Raw genomic sequence first — 22556 nt, forward strand, 5'->3', positions numbered from 1 at the left:
CCCACTATATCAAAATATCTTGAACGTCCACCCAGACCAGATCCCTTATATTTCTACCTGGAAAATCAATGTAGAAAAGAATCCACCGTGGCTGAAAGCCTGCCGAGGCGACGCCCCACAAAATACAATTTGTGCAGTCTGACTGGCAGGGAAGTCAGAAAGGCCCCTGGTGATACCAGAGCCGGAAGGAGAAGAGGGGGAAGTCATTAAACCGCCACCACCCTATGCTCCACCAGCTGCCCCTCTAGCGAATCCCCCAGGCCCAGAGAAAAAAGGAGAAGTATCAAACAAAGAAGTTGATGGCATTACAGGCAGCCACCCCCGTCCCTCAGAAAGGAGGAAATGCCCGGGGAGGAGGGCGAAGCCGTCTTGAACGGAATCAGTGCGCCATCTGCCGACAGAAAGGACACGGGAGCGGCCAACTCGGTCGTCCCCACCCCCGTTGCTAAACCAACCCCTGAATCCATTACCATAATAGGAGCCACCGGAAAATCCCAGTGGGCATCGTTTCTGCAGCCAGTTACCTGCAAGTTGGGAGGCCAAGTGGTGTAACACAACCTTTTGTATATCCCTGAATGCCCTATTCCATTATTAGGAAGAGACTTGTTGGCAAAGTTGCAAGCCCAAATTACCTTTAAGCCATCGGGAGAAGCCACAATGTCCACTATGCCACTTGGGGAACTGGTTGTGGAGGCACCCCTGAGGGAGTACTGGCGCCTCATGATGGTAAAAGAAGAGAAGGGACCCATCCCTGCCAGTATTCTGGAACAAGTGAACCCCGCGGTATGGGCTGAAGGTAACCCCCCAGGAATGGCAAAGAATATCCCACCAATAATTGTGAAGCCCAAGCCATTTGTCAATCCTGTTGCAGTAAATAAGTATCCCATCCCACGAAGGGCGGCTGAAGGAATGTAGGTGCATCTAGAGCGACTGCTCCAACATAGGATCTTGAGGCAATGCCAATCACAGTGGAACACCCTTTTGTTACCAGTGAAGAAAGGAAGCAGGCTATTATCCTGATACCAGAACCAAAGAACCGTAGAGAACTCCGTGGCTTTCTGGGGTCTGCAGGATTTTGTAGGATATGGATACCAGATTACAGCACAATTGCCAAGCCTCTGCATGAATCAACCAGAGGAACTGAGAAGGACCCCTTTGTGTGGGGAGAAGAACAACAGCAGGCCTTTAAGAACCTAAAAAGGGCATTACAGCAGGCACCAGCGCTAGGCATTCCAAATCCTGAGAAGCCTTTCTCCCTGTTTGTGGATGAGGACCAGGGAACGGCGAAAGGGGTTTTGTGCCAAAATTGGGAAGCTGGCAACAGCCAGTGGCATACCTATCTGAGCGCCTGACACCTACAGAACAAGGCTTACCGCCGTGCATGAGAGCAGTTGTGGCAGTAGCCACCCTACTGAACAAAGCAGACAAATTTACTTTTGGCCAAGACACTGTTTGTGTGACCCCGCATGCAGTCCCAGCTCTGCTTGACATGAAGGGTACCTATTTCCTCTCCCAGGCTAAAATGAGAAAATGTCAAATGTTATTGCTGCACCCGCGTTTGAAGTTCCAGGTTACCACCGCCCTCAACCCAGCTACCCTGTTGCCGGTAGGAGAAGGTGAGAAGCAGATGCACGATTGCATTGAAGTAATGGATGAAGAATATTTTAGCAGGCCTGACCTCAAAGATGAAGCAAACCCCACTGGCCTTCGTGGTTTGTGGATGGAAGCAGCTTTGTTAAGGCTGGACAGCGAAAAGCAGGCTATGCAGTGGTAGCCTTGGAAGACCAAGTGATCGAAGCGCAGCCACTCCCGCCTGGAACGTCGGCCCGGCTGGCATAAATAACAGCGTTCACCAGAGCCCTGACCCTAGCAAAGGGACAGAAGATAAACATTTATACTGATTCCAAGTATGCATTTCTGACTTTACATGCCCATGGAGCCTTATGGAAGGAAAGAGGTTTGCTTACCTCCAGAGGAAACCAGGTGGCCCACCCACAAGCCTTATTGAACCTTCTGGATGCTGTATGGGAGCCCGAGGCAGTGGCAGTTATCCATTGTTATGGACACAAAATTGGACTAGGAGAAGTGGCCAGAGGAAACCGACTAGCAGACAGAGTGGCCAAGGAAGCAGCCCGGGAACCAGCTCCCGCGTCAGTTATTGGAGCACTGGTCCCTGAAAGGATCTTGAACACCGCTGATAAGCCAATATACACCAAAAAGGAAAGGGACACTGCAGATGCTCAGGAGCTGACATTGTCCGAAGAAGGATGGTACCTTATTCATGATGACAGAATATGGATCCCAGAGTCCCTTTCTTGGCAGATTACTCAGAGATACCATGAGTCCACCCACATGGGACCAGATGCCACAACCAGACAGTTGAAGCAATGCTTCTACATAGCCCACCTTTATCAACTGGCAGCCCAGATTTCCAGGAAGTACCCACTATGTCAAAAGAATAATCCCAGAACCGGACCCTTGGCTCCCCCGGGGATTCAGCATAGTGGAACTGCACCCATGGAAGACCTTGTTGTGGATTTCACTGAATTGCCCCGCTGTGGACTATGCCGCTACCTGCTTGTGGCGATCTGCACGTATACAGGATGGGTTGAAGCCTGGCCTACCAGAACTGAAAAGGCATTTGAAGTAACCAGGTGCCTGTTATAGGAGATCATTCCCCGCTATGGACTACCTAGGTCAATAGGATCTGACAATGGACCAGCCTTTGTCCACTCAGTTTTGCAATAACCCCCCATGCTAGTCAAAATGTGCAGTTTGATAACTATGTGCAGTCATTCTCCCGAGATTTTCTCTCTTTCTTAACAGGTGGACCCAGGCCCACTGCTGTTAAAGTTGCTGACCTCACCCCTTGGGTCCACCACACTTAAGTGAAGAAGGCTATTTTAAATTGGACAGTTACACCAAATCCTGATGATCCTCTGAAGCTAACCATCTCCAGAAGAGCGCCAGACGACCACCGCCCTGCTGGTGTCACTCCGGACGCTGACACTTCTATGCACGGCTGGACAAGTGGATGGGAGGAACGCCCGCGGGCAGCGTCCCCAACGTAGAGACTTTTTTTCCACAAGTTCTGAGGCACCGCCAGGACTTTTGATATTGGGGCCAGAACTCTCAGACCTCTGCAAGGGTGGATATATTCCTGTGGGTGTATGTTAATATATGTAGAGGGAGAAGCCCCTTTCGGATACAGTGTGTTGGGAAGAAATCATGAGAGTATTAAGCATCCACAAGGACAGGTGGGAAAATTGGTTAAGATAATAGGCTCCTCCTCAGAGAGGTGAGACACAACCTCCCAAGAAGCAAGGCAGCTGATAGAGCACGAGTATCAGTGGGCCCTTCAGCAATAAAATAGATATGTCCCAGATAATAATGTCAGCTTTTCAGCCACCATTGATCACATGGAAACAATGATAGCCAGGAACCCGCTGAAAACTATAGGAGGTGATCTATGGGGTTGGTTATATTCCTGGCTGCCTCATGGCAGTTGGCTCAGGCATATTGTGGTATTATTAGCAAGGCCGCTATTAATCCTTTTGCTTCTTTGCCTCTGTATACCCTGCTTGGTGCAATGCTTACAAGGTGTGATGCAAAAAAATTAAAAATATCATGGCCCTTATTGTTCTCCCCCAGGATTATAAACCCAAGAGACCAGGACGAACCTAGGAGATAGGTAGTCCCAAAAGAAGAGGAGGGAATTGAAAGGGTTAATCTCAATACTATCTGCACCTAAGCTAACTTCTGCAGTTGTGGTTAAGCAGCTAGCAAAAAACCGCAATTGCAAGCTGGGAGCTACTTCCTCTTTGCAGTTGCTTGAGCTCTGCAAACCAGAAGCTGCTCTCTGCACATGCTCTCTGCTGCAGTAACGCAAGAGAGGAGCACACGAACAAGGGAAGGAGGTGGGCTTAGCTAGTCAGATAGCCATATGCCATATAAGGAAATAAGCTTAACCTTGCCAGCTGATTGGAGAATTTGAAGAGGTGGGAAGAGATGGGCAGACTCTCAGGTATAAAAATGCTTGTTTATTTGTATCTATGGGCCAGTCTTTTGGGAACGATCCCACTGGCCACCTCTGTGCACAGATTCCAATAAAACTTTTTTCTCCAAAGAAGAATCTTTCCTGGTGCTTTTTGCTCTCTCTTCGGTCCTGGGGACGCAGGCAAACGATTCCCTGGCAAGGATAAGGCTTCAGCCTTCAACTATAAAAATTGATAGTTGTGGACACATCTTCCCATATACAGTCAAACCTCAGGTTACAGATGCTTCAGGTTGTGCGATTTCGGGTTGAGCACTGCGCCGATCCCAGAAGTACTGGAATGGGTTACTTCCGGATTTCGGCGCATGTGCAGAAGCACTAAATTGCGCTTTGCGCATGTACAGAAGACCGAATCGCGACCCGCGCATGTGCAGACATGGCGCTGTGGGTTGCGAACGTTTCAGGTTGCAAATGTGCTTCCCGCACGGATCTTGTTCGCAACCTGAGTGTCCACTGTACTGTGGAAGAGTTTCTTTCCATTTTACTGCTAGGAAATTTCAATGTAGTTAGCAACCGTTGCTATACTGTTTTAGATGCTAACATTTACAATAACTGCACCAGAAAGGCTCAGACTCAGAATGAAGACAGACGTATAATTTCCAGTGCTGGAAGTGGTTTTAGAGGAGAATAGGACATTATATTGCAACCTGGGGTGACCTCTGGGAAAAAGAGGGCCCTGTAGGTTTCCATCATGGATTTTAGCATCAGGACACAATTATGTAGGGCAATTATGCTGCCTCTTAACACAACTGCAGTAGCTCAAGTGAAATCTACACATATACCACAGTGACTTCATGTTTGTCAATGTATATATTGATTATATTAATATTAACGACAGATCTGCATTATTCAGTTCCAGGGTCAGAAGGTGTTCCTCTACCATTCCATTGTTTAATTTGTTTGCTTTGCATTGCCAGGAACCTTTCGGATTGATGTTGTTCCCTTTCCGGAAAATGGCAAGGCGTGGGTGCTGGTGCCAATGTCAGGTCTCGTAGTTGCTAGCAGGATCAGGATTCTCAAACAATTGTAATAACATGGTCAGGGAGATGCACAATGGCTGAAGTAAAACATAGGCGAATCATCCAAATGTGACCACAGCTTCTGGTTCTAAGCCGGAGTCAACATGAGAAAGCTCACTTGAAGGAACGGTGCCAGTGTCAGTATAATGGATATATAGTGTCAGGCTGGGATCAAGGAGGCCTGAGTTCAAATCACCGCTAATGGGTGAACTTGGGCCGGTCGTTTCCTCTCTCTCAACCTTACCTGCTTCAGATTTGTCATGAGCACAAAACAGATAACTCAGGGATAGTCAATGTGGTTTCCTCCAGAGGTTGCTGGCCTCCAGCTCCCATCATCCCTTGAGCATTAGCCATCTGCTGTCTGGGGCTGATGGAAGATGGAGTCCAACAGCCTCTGGAGGAAACCAGGCACCTGGGATAATGGCATGTAGGCTGGCCCTACTTCCCTAAGGGAATGCAGAATAATTAGTAGTAGCAAAAGGGGGGGGGGGAATATGGAATCTACCAGGTACAGATGAACTAACTGAACTAAATCGTGGAAAAATTTGGAATCACTAAAAGAGTTGATTAATATGACAGGCCAGTTAGTATGACAGGTAAATAACTTCTGGTTTTAATGGTTTTAGAAATGGTTTTAATTACTTGATTTTATCTGGTTTATCAGTAACTCTTAGTATTCCTTGTAAACTGCTTAAAGGTTTTGTTACAATCAAGTAGAACGTACATTTTGTTAAATAAAAACAAAACCTAAAGATATCAGTTTTTAAAACATCAGTGTTATGAATGAAACTCTTTCTAATCTTGAATGTACCTCAGGAAACCATCACTAACTAGCAGAAAATGGTCATAAATTTTTTTATGGGCAGGAACAAAACCTGAAGTGGCTCGAAAGATACCCTTTAAGACCAGTAAAAGATGGAGGACTATCCCTCCCTTGTGTTATTAAAAAGTATTACAAAGCAGCTATGTGAGCTCATTTGAGGGTCTGGTTAAAATAAAAAACAACATCAGTAATTGAGTAATACAGTAAAGCAACAGAATTTTTCAAAAATGTACTATGGTATTGTATCAGAATGAACCCCGCTAGATCCATTAATAATTTTATTTGGATATACTAAGCATAGTGTTACCAGACCTGGTAATAAAGATGCTAACAGCTACATTTATGTACTCCTGCACAGATCCTTGATAACATCCAGATAACCATACTATTCCATTAGCCTGACAGTATGCTTTTTAATTAGGAATTAAATGCCTCCCTTTTCTTTTCTTTCTATCTTTTTTTTCCCGGCTTATATTCTAGGCTTTCTTTTGCTTATATTCTGTACTATACAAACTTATTTAAAAGACATTGCCAGGTTAGTATTTTTCTCTTTGTTGACACAACTGGAATATGCTGTAGTAAAAAAATATTACCTTGGGAACAATATTCATTTTTATTGCAGATATATGTGCTGAAAAAGATAATTAAAACCTTCTATATTTATATGTGTGTGTGTTATTTATTTATCTTTCTAAATTCCTTTGTTATCTTTGTAAATCAATTTTTAAAACCAACAAAAGTTGTATACTAAATAAAAAAATTAAAGGGGCAGGAAACAAAGAACAAAAATCCCCAGTAATTATAGGACAAACAATTGTGAGCTGTTAAAACAAACAAACAAGAAGAAATATTTTACTGTAGAATTTTGGCAATGTAAGTGCCTGAAATTTGGCATGATTGTGGCAGACGCCGAGATACTCCTAGCCCCTAATTCTATACAGTTTGTACAGATAGTCTGGATTGTATTAGTATCTAGAACCGCCATATTGGCTGCCATCATAGAGTTGAGGCAGAATCCCACTGTTAATGGATGAGCTGAGCAGGTTTCCCAGAAGATGTTGGACTCATCATCCCTGTAGAATTCTCATCATCCCTGATCATTGGCCCTGGCTAGGGATGATGGGAGTTCTATTCAAAAAAAATATCTGGGGACCAAAATTTGGAGAACACTAGCTTAAAAGGTAAAGGTAAAGGACCCCTGACAGTTAAGTCCAGTCGTAAATGACTGAGGTTGCGGCACTCATCTTGCTTTACTGGCTGAGGGAGCGTCTGTAAGTCACTAGCTTTCAGACCGCAAAATAGATAAATTCAGAATAACTGGACTCCAACTACCAGAAACAAGAAACATTTTGACTTGCCTACAGAATGGCGAGGTCATATTTTGCCTTCAGATAGAGCGAGGAAGCACGGCACATGCAAACACCCCCAGGTTCAGTCCCTCCAGGTAGGAATGGGAATGGGAAATTCTCCTTTCTGCAACTTTGCAGAATCGCTGGCCGTCATCATACATCAGCCTTCCCCAACCAGGGGACCTTTGGATATTTTGGACTGCAACTCCCAACAGCTGTGACCACCATGGTAAATGGTCAGGGTGATGGAGGTTGTAGTACACAGCATAACATTGGAGGAAGGCTGGTGGAGAACATAGAACCACCTGGACCCCTTAAGACAGCTTCCTCCATTCTGGCTTGCCAGAATGAGGCGGCTCAGGGGCTACATGCAAATATGGGACATTGCCACTTAACAAATAGTTGTCTATATCCACCCTTACGTATCACTTTTGTGAATCTCCAGCATACTCTTGCCTGACGGTTATGTCATTTTTTCTTTTAATAAATTAAGCCTGGACTCTGGGTGTTATGTACTGAAGTTCTCACCCTGGGCCAGCAGGGGGATACTGTAGATAGTTATGCAAATGAAGGATCGAAAAGTGACGTTCTATGATTGGATAGTTTGTATGCAAATGAAGGATCGAAAAGTGACGTTCAGTGATTGGATAGTTTTAGAAAATGGCAACAGTTACATTGTTCTGGAGCTCTATATAAGCAGGCTGACTGAGCCCCTCAGTTTAGTTCTTTTCTGACATCTGAATAAAGAAGAGCTGTTTGAAGAATCGCTGTGTCGTCTGCTATGTTCGCCCACAACTTAACACTGGGCTTAAGTAATGAATTGGTGTATTTACTGCCACAAGCTACCTCTGTATTGCAGCTCAATCACTTCATGGTGGCAGCAGCCAAAGCCCCTTGAGAAAGTGAGAACAGCAGACCAGCTGTAGTTTGCATCAGCCCCGGAGGTGCTTGCTTGCTGCTCACAGCTGATTCTTCCACAGACCAAAATCTAGCAAATAACATGTGCAGTGCCACTGAGAGAATGATGGCTTCGTTTTGAACAGCTCTGCTGTGTCAAGCTGCCAGATTTGCAAGATGAAAAAAGCAGTACAATAATTTACAGCATTGTCTCCAGGAATAAAACACATTCATATGTGGCAACCCTAAAGGCAACCCTATGCAACTGCAGAAACATATAGTGGCAAATCTTGCAGTTCATAGTGGCCCAAAATAAACAGGCTTAATTTTAAGGTATTTATACTATCCTGTTTCTGCAGTGAACAGTGGCTGGCATCTGTTTAAATGAGGTCAGATATTAATTTTTATTTATACAAATATTTATATACAGTTATGCCATTAAAAAAAATCAAAGTGGTTTACAACAATGATATCTATATGCAATAGAAATGTTATGTTTGGCACCATGGCTGACACTGCCACAATCATAGTATCTAAATCACTGGAGCCAATCAATTTTACCCTCTAAGTGAGTGACCAACCTCCAGACCACATAGCATTGCTCCTCTGGGCAACTCCTGGAGGATGCAACAGAGACAACAAAGAATGATCTCTTCACTGCTCCCTCAGCCACACATTAGTCTGAGTGTGCTCCGTCGGCAATAATCCCAAAATTTCCAGCCCTATACTTGCTTCTCAATAGGCAAAGCAGGACTGGGGGCACATGTAAGGGGAAAGTGATGGGTTTGCCAAAGGGTGGTGCTGAGCCCTTCTCTCCTTGCAACAGCTCACCAGACATTTCCCCCTCACTTGACTGAGAATTCCATGGTTATCACCCAACTTCTACTGCTGCACTGGCCTCCTTTATTTTAGAATCCACATTCTCCTCCACTTATGTGGTTACAGGGAAACAAGAAGTGTGGGTTTCTTTTTGGGAATAATATCTGCAAAGCTACTTTGGGAGAGATGTGCAAGTTTCTGAATGCAGAATGAATTTGTGCACGTCCGCCATGCAAGTCCCACCAGCAGCTTGAAAATAGGAAGAGCAAGCGCCATGTGCTTTTTGTTCTCTGCAAGTGAATAGAGTCTGAAGGAGATTAATGCTCAAGAGAGTGGTGTTTATAACATGTGCCTGGAGATAGCAAATCAGAAGAATTTTCGGGGGGAAGTCTCCATGTAATTATGCAAGGAAAAGTTGAAAGTGGAAAAGTTGACAGCATTTCCCTTTCATCCAGCAAATAAAAACATCCTGGTACATACATGTAACAATTCAAAAACTGCAACTAGAGCTAATGCTTACAAGGCCTAAATCAATTTTAAATTAACCTCAACTGGGGTCTGTTCTGCTGTAATATCCAATCTACACAAGCACTAGAATCACAAATGTTACCACTTTTCTTGTTTTCCTTTGCGGACAAGAGAATCCCATCTTTGAATATTTCCCCAGGTCAAAAACACCTTGCGTCTGGTTATGGTGTGGTTAAGAAACACATTCTTAGCATACTTGCAAGGAATCAAGCCGTAAGGAAAATAACAATTAAGCAAAGACTGCAACAGATATGAATCTAGTGCAGGATTCATAAAAGAGAAACGTTTTAAAAGACTTGGGAGGGGGAAGGAATCAAGTAGAGCTTTTAGTGCTTTGCTTCCTGCATGCCATAAATATTTCAGATGTACAGCTAAAGAAAGCAATAAAGATGTAGCCAGCCAATTCTAATGTGGCATTCGCACGCTACTGCTGCATCAGTGCAGTCTACCACATTCAATTGAACATTTGCCCAGGATATGGCAGAATCCTTAACAGTAAAAATGATGACTGAATACTGCAATAAGCAGGTGCAAATAAATACTTCATTCAGGTGTGTGCCCTCTTCTCCTGAAGCTCTCCTACATTGTGCAACAAAGATATTATTTGTCCAGGGTGGTATCTCCTGCACCTTGAATCCATCTATAAGAAGGGGGGGGGGCAAATTACCTGAACCTGAATCTGGAAATGGCAGCTGGAGGTTTTCAGAGGGGGAGTTTTGGCCTTCCAGCCACTCAATACATTTTCCACTCCAGTGTTGCAGGCTGTTTTAATTGGTGAATTAAGGCAAAGATAAAGGTTTAGGGACCCCTGACTGTTAGGTCCAGTCGCGGACAACTCTGGGGTTGCGGCGCTCATCTCACTTTACTGGCCGAGGGAGCTGGTGTACAGCTTCCGGGTCATGTGGCCAGCATGACTAAGCCGCTTCTGGCTAACCAGAGCAGCACACAGAAACACCGTTTACCTTCCCGCTGGAGCGGTACCTATTTATCTACTTACACTTTGACATGCTTTCGAACTGCTAGGTTGACAGGAGCAGGGACCAAGCAACGGGAGCTCACCCCACTGTGGGGATTCGAACTGCCGACCTTCCGATCGGCAAGCCCTAGGCTAAGTGGTTTAGACCACAGCGCCACCTGCGTCCCTGGTGAATTAAACCCAGCTGAAATATGGGTCAGGAATCAATGCTGGGAGATGAAGCAGCCCACCAAAGCAATAGAGAAGAGGACCTCCTAATCTGCATTATGTGCCTGCCTTGCAATGGGTGCTTTCAACCAGGAGCTGGGAGTGGAGGGCTTGTGTGACTCTAGCCTTTTTCTGTCCACACTCAAAATGTCCTGTTCTTCTTGGGAGCAGTCCAACATTCTTCCCTAGTAGAAACCAATCATCTGTCTGTAACCAAATCTTTCTGGTTCCAAGAGTCACATGTGGCTTCCATTCCAAGCCTCCTGGTTGAAAGCTTCCATTATAGCTCATGCTGTTCTAGAATGGCATGTGCTTCTGGTCACTCTGTGCTCAAATATGGCTCCTGCCATCAGATCTTGCCTTGCTGCAGCCTTGTGAAAAGCCATTCTTGGTGACTGGGAGGACCCACAGAATGGCATGGAACGCGGAAAGAGGAGGAGGAGCTGCTGCAGGAATGGATAAATTATCATGTGCACTTTTACCACCTTGCATCAGCCAAAGTGCCTTCACTTGCAAAACAGCAGTTGTTGATTCACGATACGATACGATATCTTTATTGTCATTGTCCCTTGCGGAACAATGAAATTGAAAACTACATAAAACTACATTAAAACTACATAAAACTACCAGAAAACTACATAAAACTACATAAAAGCTACATAAAACTGCTACAAAACTACATAAAACATTCAAAACCCCCTAAAAACTCTAAAACCCCATTTTAAAAAACACTATACTACAGAGACCCCTTATGCTGTGTTTAGAACCAGAATTGCATTAGCGTAGAAACTGTTTTTCAGGCGGCTAGTCCTGGCCTTTATAACCCTACACCTTCTTCCAGGCTGCAGACCAGGGCTTGATCTATACTGATTAAAAAAACACTATAGGAGGGGAAAAAACTATAAAAGCCCTCAATGCAAAATCCCACTGGTGACAGATCACTGCTCTACAGTGCCATCTGCTGTCACATGTTTATAAAGCAGTTATAACAGTATAATTGACTAGTGTAGATGAGTCCCAGGTGTGAGGAACCAGAAACCTGTGACCCAAATTCAAACTGCAGCCTTCCAGACCTCTGTATGGCACATCACATGTTGGTTTCACTAGATCAGGGGTGAGAAACCTTTGGCTCTCCTGACGTGGGTAGACTCCAGCAGTCAACACCTGCCCTGCCCTGCCCTGCCCTGTCCACCCACAACAGTTCAGGACGATAAAAGCTGCTGTTGTTGGCATCTGTCTGTCTCAAGAGACAATGGAGTGATGTTATCACCTTCAGCATCGCTCCACTCTCACTCCAATTTATTGGCTAAAGCGGGGGCCACTAGGTGGCGCATCGGAAGATGGCTGACAATAACATCTCTCCGACCCACACGAGGTAATTTGGAGGCTATGATGGGGGTAATTAGCCTCCTTAAGCCCCCCAGGATTGTGGGGGGGACGGCCCTTGCCTGCTGTGCCCTATACCACCCCCAAATTTGTGGGGGTGGGGGCACTAGGCACAAAGCCCTCCTGTGGGATTCCGGCACTCCTGGATGCCGTCCCTGATTCGCGCCGCTAGTTGCAAGCATCTTCAAAAGAAACAATTTGGACGAGATAAATTGCACATGCTTCAATGAAAAAGGGGAGTAAAGACTGCTGACAGAAGAGATCTCTGATAACAAGACAAGAATAAAATATGAGAAGATACGTCAAGATACGGTACTACAAATGACTGAGGGGGGAGGGGAAAAAACCTGCCTTCCTTTTTCTTATGTGATTTAACAAGAATCCCCTCCCCTAATGAGTCAGAAACTAAGGACTTAAGCTGTGGATTTAAGGCTGTGTGGAGATAAACTTTCGAACCAAAGCAATGTTTCAAGATGAAGCTGGAAAGCTAAGAGTTTTGGAATGACGCAGTTAAAAATGCCGTCGCCATTTTGGGAGGCATTGTTGGAGCTCTTGGGTCTGGGAGGAGAAAGAGAGAAATAGAGTTGTTTACATATCGTGGATCAACTTCTCGGTGGGACTTAAGAGCGACAAATGCCAAATTTATGATGGAAAGAGCGATGTTATCTACGAAGGAGATATATGGAAACCATCTGGACTTAGTGGAGGAACGGGAAATCCACACAGGATTATTATTTTGCTTATCGGCTTAAGGAGACTAACAGAAGAGATCGTAAAGGAAAAATAGAAATTATATGAACAAGATATGATGTGGAAACACCAAGATAAGACTGGATAGAATTATGAATTTTGTTTGGACTGATTGGGACTGATTTGGACATTAACGCAGTAATAAGAAGATGATCTGAATCCCCCTTTGGATCTTGAAGTATGGGTTCCCCCAACAAAATTTAAAAATTTGGCTTTGTAATTTGGAATTTATGTGATGTGATTTAATTTGATGTGATTGGCCAGTTAATAAAAATTATAAAAAAAACAAAACAATTTATTGGCTAAAGCTTGCTGAGTGAGTGGGGAAATGCTGAATGCAACCAAGTCACATCATGGGATAGCTCAGTTGGTAGAGAACATGGGATTCTTAATCTCTGGCTCGTGAGTTTGAGCCCCACATTGGGCAAAAGATTCCTGCATTGCAGGGATTGGACTAGATGTCCCTCCTGGTCCCTTCCAGCTCTACAATTCTATGATTCTATGGGTTCCTTTTACTAGTATGGTGCTGGAGGAGATTCTTGAGAGTCCCATGGACTGCAAGAAGATCAAACCTCTCCATTCTGCAGGAAATCAGCCCTGAGTGCTCACTGGAAGGACAGATCCTGAAGCTGAGGCTCCAATACTTTGGCCACCTCACGAGAAGAGAAGACCTCCTGGAAAAGACCCTGATGTTGGGAAAGATGGAGGGCAGAAGGAGAAGGGGACGACAGAGGACGAGATGGTTGGACGGTGTTCTCGAAGCTACGAACATGAGTCTGACCAAACTGCGGGAGGCAGTGGAAGACAGGGGAAGACAGGAATGCCTGGCATGCTCTGGTCCATGGGGTCACGAAGAGTCGGACACAACTAAACAACAACAACAGGGTTACAAAGTCAGTGGGAGCCATGCATCAGCCCTTCATGACATCCAGTGAAGTCCTCATTTCTCTGAAGAAAATACAGTACACTCTCAACATTTTTGATGGGGGATGGGAACATAGGTTGACAGCGCACTGATCCTATCCATACATTTGGGTGGACAAAATACACTTGCTACAAAAGGTATAGCATGATCACAAGTTACTAATGTGATAGATGTCTAGAAGCTGCACTCCCATGCCCACTTTTCGGCTCTAAGCACATGTAAATTACAGAAGCAAGCTCTGGAAAATAATAAGGAACTGCCTGATTCAGCACACCTGAAACAGCCTTCTTCATGCACAGCCTACATGGTTGCAGATGTGTGTCAATATCTGCATCTATATTTCAATACTTATCTGGGCCTCACTGAATAATAATTATTATTATTTACCCGCCCATCTGGCTGGGTCCCCCCAGCCACTCTGGGCGGCTTCCAACAAAACACTAAAATACAGGTTAGATTTGTCTTTTGATATGTGAGATTAGTTGTATGGAACTAGAGTCAAACCTGGGCCTACAGCTTCAAACAGATGAAGTAGCAGAGAGCCTTCTGCACACACTAAGTATTTTTGAGAAATGTGCTTTGGTGCCATTCCTTCAAGATATTCCTGCCCATTGTAATCAGATTCCCCTTAAGTGAGTAGGATACGGGGCTATCTATCTACTTTTACCATAGGGGCTAGCCAATGGCAAGGGAAAAGGTATTTAATGGTTTCGCCTCCTAAAATACAGTGGTTCTGCTGCTTACTTTGCATATGCAATCACAACCTTATGCAAATTTGGGGGGAAAGCACATAAATACATACATACATACATACATACATACATACCGTATTTTTCGCTCTATAGGATGCACTTTTCCCCCTGCAAAAATTAAGGGGAATTGTGTGTGCGTTCTATGGAGCAAATGCAGGCTCCTTGGCTTCAGTGATAGCAACGCAAAGCCTCCGAAACTCAGAGGGAGCACTCCCTCCGCGCTCCGGAGGCTTCGCGTTGCTTTCGCTGAAGCCTGGAGAGCGAGAGGGGTCGGCGACTGGCAGAATCCGAGACCAGGGAGAAGAGTCGGTGGAAGAAGACTGGAAAAAAATTAAAGATTATTTACAGAAATACTGTAAAATGAATGAATGTTAGAAAAATGTTGGAATGAAGGTATATGGCTTTAGCAGAAATGTTACAAGGAATTAAGTACAAATAGATTTTTAATGTATTAAAGGGAAAAAATAAGGTTAGAATAAGTTAAGATAAATCACAGGACAGAAAACAGAGGAAGATGGAAAGGAATTGCTGAAACAGTTAATTGAAGTGGAATACTAAAAGGGAGGTGTGAGGAGGTCGTGGAAACAAGTGAATGAAACATAAGATACTGAAATTATTGGATGTGTTTTAAATTGTGTTTGTTTTGTGTTGTTAATTCAATGTTTTAGTGTTAGTGTAATGTAGTGTTTTTGTTTTTGTATTGTATTGTTTTGTTGAATTCTTTTTCTTTCTTTTATAGCCTTTAAACTGTTAAGAAATATTATTTAAAAAAGAGAGAGAGAGAGAGGTCGGTGCGTTGAAGCCAGGAGAGCAAGACTCTCCTGGCTTCAGCAGAGAGGGAGAGCTGCGCAGCGCCCCTTCAGCGAAGTGGGAGGAGAAATGGAAGGGGCTCTGTTTCTCCTGCCGCTTCGCTGAAGGGGCGCTGAGCAGAGAGGAGGAGAATTTTTTTTCCCTTGTTCTCCCCCTCTAAAACAAGGTGTGTCCTATGGTCGGTTGCGTCCTATAGAGCGAAAAATACGGTAAATAAATATCAAGGAAGCCCCTCCATACCCTGCTTTCCATTTCTTTATTCCCTCCACTCCCCCACCACACACCCAGTGGGTGTTCCTTGCTTACAGGGCTCTGGGAGTATCCCAAGGAGCCAGCCACTTCATGGGGGACGGGCGCACGGTTCTGACATTGCAGAATTTTGCTTTTGCATGCGGATGCCCAGAATCAAACCCTTGTATAATTGGCGGGCCCTCTGAAGACCTGTTAGCAGGTCCATATTTGCAGTCAGGTTGGCCTACCCTTCTCCCAAGGAGACTCACTGGAGACAGTGAACATAGGAACACAACCGTGCCTTGCTGGATCCGACTGAGGGTCTATCCAGTCCAATATCCTATTTCCGAAAGCAATCTTCCTGTGCCTTCTGGTGCTCATGAGCAAAATGGCTACACCATTTTGTTTTATTTTTTGTCCTTGGTACCTGGAATTCAATGGCTCCATTTAACTAGCATGCCTCATCCTTTCTTGATGGAACCTCTCGTGTTGCGGAAGTCGCCAAAAACGTGTGGTACTGAATCCTTTCAGGTCCATGCAATCACTTATGTCGTGGGAGGGGAGATTGTCAATAAAGATAGGTAACAAGCTGATTTTTAATCTATTCTGCAATCAGTCAATACATATTGGGAAACTTGCAAGTCTCTTTCCTCCTCCTTGGCCACAACCTTAAATTAAGATTGGTCTCAGAGCCTCAGGGTTGCATAGTATCAAGCTTTCTCAGATCATTAAGCAAAGTGAGATGGTCTGCCTCAGGCAAAGGGTCCAGAGGGGCAGCCGATCCCAAAGTAGATATTAATTTTACCCCCCCCTTCCTGTTGTTCTTTTGGGGGGGGCTGCCATTTTGTGGTTCACCTCAGGTGCCAACATGTCCTGGGCCAGTCCTGTGGGTGAGTATCCTTTGGGTTTTCTGATTCAAGTCCCCAAATGCCTTGGGCCATTTCTGCTAGGATGCTAACTGCATTGCACTCAGGAGGACTTACTTCCGAGTAAACACATTGCAAATAAACAGAAACCAGGCATCCAATCTTGCTGTTCGTTATTGCTCCACATATAAGGCATTGCAGGGAATCAAATTAAAAGGCAGCTGGGACACTTTGGACCTGAGAAAATTAATCCACCTATACACACACACACACACACACACACACACACACACACACACACACACACACCCTTGTTTTGGCACACACATTTGCAGCACTGAACGTACCTGCTCTATATTAAAACCAAGATAATGAGATAGCAAGGTATAAATATGTGATTTACGTCATGCGCTTCTGTAGTAGGCCAGTTACAGCCCAACATTACATAGCATCCATTTGTTAGGAGTCAGAAAAAACAATGCTCATTGCATGAACTTGTTTTTTTTGGGGGGGGGGAGGGAGGACAGGTGAAATCTGGGAGGGAAAACAACCCATCCCTTAAATGCGGTGGAGGGGGGAGAATGCGTGACCCCTCCCTTCCTTCTCAGCCCCTCTCCACCCAGCTCAGCCGTGCCCCTTACCTGATTTGGGATAGGTAACAATCCAGACATCATTGTCCCTGACGGGGAAATTGGCGATTTCTTCCATCTTCCCCCTGCAGAAAGGGGGCAGGCGCACCCCATTGTACTCGAAGTATTTGCTCTCAAACTCCCCGGGCGTGCTGGGGGTCTCGCACTCGCTCTCCGCCATCCTCGCTCCTCCCTGCAGCCCCGTCGAGGCCAAGGCGCATCAAGGATGCTCCAGGCGCCCGGCGCTCCCTGCCCCTCTCTCTCTCGCCCCCGAAGCGGGCACGCCCGAGGAGGAAGCCCGGCTCGAGCCCTGCAGGCGCGAGGGGGCCGAGAGAAAGAGACCGAGAGAGAGACCGGCCTTCAGCGAATGGGCAAGGGAGGTGGTGATGTAATGCAGGACCGCTCGCTAGGCAGGCAAGAATGGATCCTGCAACAACAAGACGGAGAGGCAAGCCTGCTCGGGGATTAACCCTCTGCCTGCCTCGCAGCTCTCAGGGTGCCACTATTTCGCAAACTCCCCTTTTCCTCTTTTGAAGGTTGGAAATACCTGTTTTTATTTATACTTATCAAAAGATATACAAAAGTTCATACCCAGGACAATGTCTCTTTCTGGAATACACCAGATTAAAGGAAATACTTTAAAAATCTAATCAAAGGAGGAACAGGAGCGAAAAGAAGAAGAGAAGAAGAAAAGAGAAAGAAAGAGAAGAGAATGGTTCTCTCTCAGTTGAATTCACTCATTAACATCCAGTGATTCCGTTTTCTACAAGCCAATATTTGTTCAGTCTTCAAATCCAAATAATTTGCAAACTTCCCAAAATGTTATAAGAAACTGGCGCAACCATTGTTCCCATTAAATTGGGGGGCGTGTGCCATTTCTTACAAATCCAAGATTGTATGCTCCTTGGGGCAGAACCTTTCTCTTTCCCCCTAGTCGTGCCCCCCACTGTTTAGTTTGGGGAGTGTTTTGATGTTGCATGCATATGCATAGAATCCTAAACTGAACCCGGAATCCAGTTTTCTTGCATTGGTTTGCAAAGTGCCACCACATAACAAAAAATGGTGCGGCAATAAAATTGCTACAGTATTTGCAAAGCTAAGCAGGGTGTGGTATGGTTTCAAATTGGATGGGCATGTGGAAAATGTGTGTTGAGATTCCTGTATTAGGTAAAAGTAAATAGGTAAGGGACCTCTGGATGGTTAAGTCCAGTCAAAGGCAACTATGGGGTGCGGTGCTCATCTTGCTTCAGGCCGAGGGAATTGGTGTTTGTCCACAGACAGCTTTCCGAGTCATGTGGCCAGCAGGACTAAACCGCTTCTGGTGCAACAGAACATCGTGAAGAGAGCCAGAGAGCACAGAAATGCTGTTTACCTTCCCACCAGAGCGGTACCTGTTTATCTACTTGCACTGGTCTGCTTTTGAACTGCTGGGTTGGCAGGAACTGGGACAGAACAACGGGAGCTCACACTGTTGCACAGATTCAAACTGCTAACCTTCTAATCAGCAAGCCTAAGAGGCTTTTCTGCATTACAAGGGGTTGGACTAGATGACCCTCGGGGTCCTTCCAATCCAATAAATCTACGATACATTTAGGTTTGCAGAACTGAATCTCTATGTAGGTCTGGTACATATCTCTGTCTGGAAGCCTGGAGAGTCGCTGCTCGTCAGTGCTGGATTTAAGGTGGTGAGGGTGGTTCCTCTGCACAGGTTGCCAAGCTGAGGGGGTGCAAAATGCTAATAGTAATAATTTTTTTTAAACCCCTATATTTATACAGGTACCTACTGAGAAGATCCATTAAAAAAGCAACTGTACTAAAAGGTGTCATTGTGAAAATAAATATTTGGGGTGGGTGGGCGTGCCAATTTTTGTTCTCTCTCGGGGCACCATATTACCAAATCTGTGCCTGTTGTCAGATCCAGCTATTATGTAATGAATACCAAAGTCTGCTCCTCCTTGGCCTATTCATCAATAGCCACAACTTCATGTGGCAAAAATAGTGCTAGAAATTTCGCAAGTGCTTTCCACTGTCTTTTGTGAAGCCTACTTCGGGCAAAATGGAATCAGATTTGCACATGTGGACAAAGCGCTCGCCACTGGCTCCCAAGTGCTTTTTAGTGTTCTGTGTAAACAGGGTCATAGTGGAATCTTACTAGGCCCCGATTTGAGACTTACTCTGTGTACACGGCATCGTTTAGTCTGATTCCAGGATACTCACACTGCTGGTGTTTAAAGCCAAGAACACGTGATGTTAGCCGCAATCCTGAACTATCCTCAAACCAGCTTCTGCTGAATTTAAAAATGTAAGTCACTATTAAGCTGAGGTGTATACATTTGAGATAGCTGTTGCAAATACACAGATGCCAACTCCTGTACGGATGACAGCTTCCTTTAATAGGAGTTCAGTGAGGAGAAAACAAATCCTGTAATGCATATTGGGAGAAGACACAATCCCATACTCTCTGTGGTGTGTCCAGCAATGTACCAAAAAAAGCAACATTGATGAAAAAGCTGCTCCTTTCTAAATGTGTGTTTTATATTCCCCACCTGATGACCAAACACCTTCAGGTAATAGGTCACCATGTTCTACTACACAATCAGCTTCCTCTTTAAAAACAAATCTGCTTTAATAGATCTATCTCTGGTATCTCACTGAAAGGGTTCATTTGGACAAAACTTATTAAACTATTAGGCATTAGGCTTCTAATTGGTGGCGTTAACTTTTGTGTAATGATTATAAATAAATTATATATATGTTTTACTTGTTATTCCAGTGCATTAAAAAGAGCATTTCTGACTTTGAATGCATCTGCATAAATTCTGTATCGTAATATTCTGTATCATATCATACTGAAAACTCACACATCTTTCTGGTTTATGATTTGCTGTATGTGAGCTGCTGCACTCCCAGCCTTTTAAGGCACAAATTATAGCCTGTGCACTGTTTGCGGGGGGTGGGGTGGGGGCTCCATGTTGGGATGCAGACATGCTATTATAGAATATCTTATAAGGGCTCAACCATGTTTTATAAAGTGTTCCTTCCAGCAAGCAAGGTTCAGGTTAGTTCAAATACAGTGTGTTGCCATGACGACTTATAAATGCTTACCCTTATTACATACAGTATTTCTCAGGCTCATTTTAAAGTGTTCAGAACATTGCATACCTCAGCAATACTTGGAACAGTCCTGTCTTGTAAGGTAGGTCAGTATAGTAATTTAATTCACTGAAATTGTAAATGCTTAGATTACTAAGCGTTTAAAATTGGTTGGTAACTGAATTCTAGTAGTTCTCATGAGATTGGCTAACATTGGTCACATGGGAGATATCTAGTGAAGGAGAGACTCTTTTATGTGAAGCAAGATGACTGTGTTTTAGAATCCACTGTGAATACTGCTAAGTTGAATAGAGTGTTGGAATGCAGTTTCTCTGCTGGGAAGAAAGAGAGCAAAGCAGCAGGAGAAGGTGAAAGGGGAAGTATCTCCTAGGACCTGCAAGGCATGGCCTAATTGAGATACAGAAGGCTGCAAAGAGCAGAAAATACATCAGTTTGGAAGCTAGAAGAAGAGACTGTAAGTCCATGCTTGCGGAAGCATGTGGCTTTAAATACTATGTTTTAATTCATCTATAAGTTTCTGCAAGTAAACTTTTTTTTGAATGTTAAAGTCTGGACATTGCTTGAATTTCCAAAGAAGAGTGTCAGTCATATATACATGATCTGAGCTTCTTAGCTGCATTTTCGCTACCCTGACTTCCACGAGTACATCTATCTCTTGAACCCAGAATGGGGTGGGGGAATAAGGCTAATAATAGCTTGGCCTTGCACCATCTGATGTGTCCATCGCTGCCACTGGGTTGAATGATGGACTTCTTGCCTCACAGCTCACTCTCTTCGCTACTAGACTACCGTCAGGGGATACTTTCGACACTGACTTGTCTGTGAAATAAGCTAGTCATTGACCACAGAATCACTGGGCGTTTCTAGGAATTCTGAGCACACACAGCAACTGCATGAGGAAAGCGTGATGTCTGGATGGTTGGCATACTATTGTATGTGAATGGAAGGTAGCTGTGGAATGTGCTGCAAACTCCTCTGTGTTTCAAAGGAAATTTGGTCATAGTGGAAAAGCGATATTTTTGGCTGTTTGTCTGCCCTGACTGATTTTTCTTATCACAAGTTGATAAGTTATGAGAAGCTCCAGAGTGGCTGAGGAAACCCAGCCAGATGGACGGGGTACAAATAAAATAATAATAATAATAATAATAATAATAATAATAATAATAATAATAATTTCATAGGAACAAAGCCCCGGATGCCAATGAACTCATACCCTCTAAGTGTCCCTATTTTCCAGGGACAGTCCTGGAATTACCGAAACTGTCCCCATTTCTGATTTGATCCTGGAATGTCCCAGTTATCCATTTTCTTCCCCTCTGCATCTCAAAGAACAGTTAAAACTGGTGGGTGTAGGTGCAAGAATGGAGCCCCTTTAATACTAAAAATAAAATTCCTGCACCAAATGGAGGAACTGGTGAAACTGGCATACAAATCCCTTCCTATAATTTTCAAGGGAAATGTCATAAGACAAATAAGTAAAGATAAGGGCAAGCTAAAGAGGCAAGAGGCTAACTAAACAACCACAAGAGTGGCCAAGAAGCTAAAACAGGAGATTTTTCCTGCAGAGAAAAAGACCTGGGCCAAGCTGACCAGAGGAAGAGCAGATCTGGAGGTCTGAGGGTGGATCCAAGGTCCACAGATCTCTCTTCATAGAAGGTGGTCAGCAGAGCTCAGACAGAGACAGAACCATGAGATGGAGACAGATACTGAAATGGATCTACAGCTTCTGCCTGCAGAAGTAGTAGTCCTTCATCCTCCCTTACTGCTGCCACTGGAACTATAATCACCCCACCGCCACTTCCAGAGACAGATGCAGGCAGAAGTTGCAGATCCATTCCAGATCCATTCCAGCCTTTTATTCTGCCTGCAACTCTTTCTGTCTGCTTCCATTGATCCTCTGTCTGTTTGTTCTTTTTAACATTAGGGTGTGCCTGGTACCTGGTCAGTGCTTCTTATGAGTAAACAGACACTCCCACTTCCTCTCAAGTCTTTCAGCCCAATTTCCCTTCATGTGCTGAAAAGACTGAAGAGGAAGTGGGGAGATCTGTTTACTCATGAGAAGCACATACTGGGCAACAGTTGTCATTGTCACATGGTGCAAGTTGAGTAATATTTCCATGAGTAAGAATCTTCACAAGAATCTTTCAAAATACAGCCACTTGCAGAAATGGAAGAAAATGACATAGATCTGGAAAGACAAGTTCTGCTACTTAGGTTGTAAACATATTTCATTGATGAGGGAGTATGCTAGATGGTTAGTTCAGGGATGCTTTAGTTGAGAACCTGCATTGCAGGAGCTTAGACCCTCAGGGACCCTTCCAACTCTACAATTCTATGATTCCATGATTCAGCCCTTCAGGTGTTGCTAGACTCCAGCTCCCATCATTCTTGACTGCCGGTCATGCTGTGATCACACAGGTG

The 22556-nt window shown here is 44.4% G+C and overlaps 1 protein-coding gene across 2 annotated transcripts in view; it reads right to left on the minus strand.

Annotated features, from left to right (window-relative positions):
- Positions 1-17457, minus strand: part of SULT4A1 (sulfotransferase family 4A member 1) — a 36170-nt gene extending 18713 nt beyond the window's left edge. For both annotated transcript variants that reach the window (XR_014548639.1, XM_083616000.1), the window contains exon 1: positions 17034-17457. Coding sequence is in view for 1 of the 2 variants with exons in the window: in XM_083616000.1 (XP_083472126.1) it covers positions 17034-17202 (169 nt within the window). In the remaining variant the exon portion in view is untranslated. The remainder of the gene's footprint in view (positions 1-17033) is intronic.
- Positions 17458-22556: the final 5099 nt, after the last annotated feature.

Source organism: Podarcis filfolensis (assembly GCF_964270895.1).
Source record: "Podarcis filfolensis genome assembly, chromosome: 5".
In the NCBI taxonomy this organism is placed as follows: Eukaryota; Metazoa; Chordata; class Lepidosauria; order Squamata; family Lacertidae; genus Podarcis; species Podarcis filfolensis.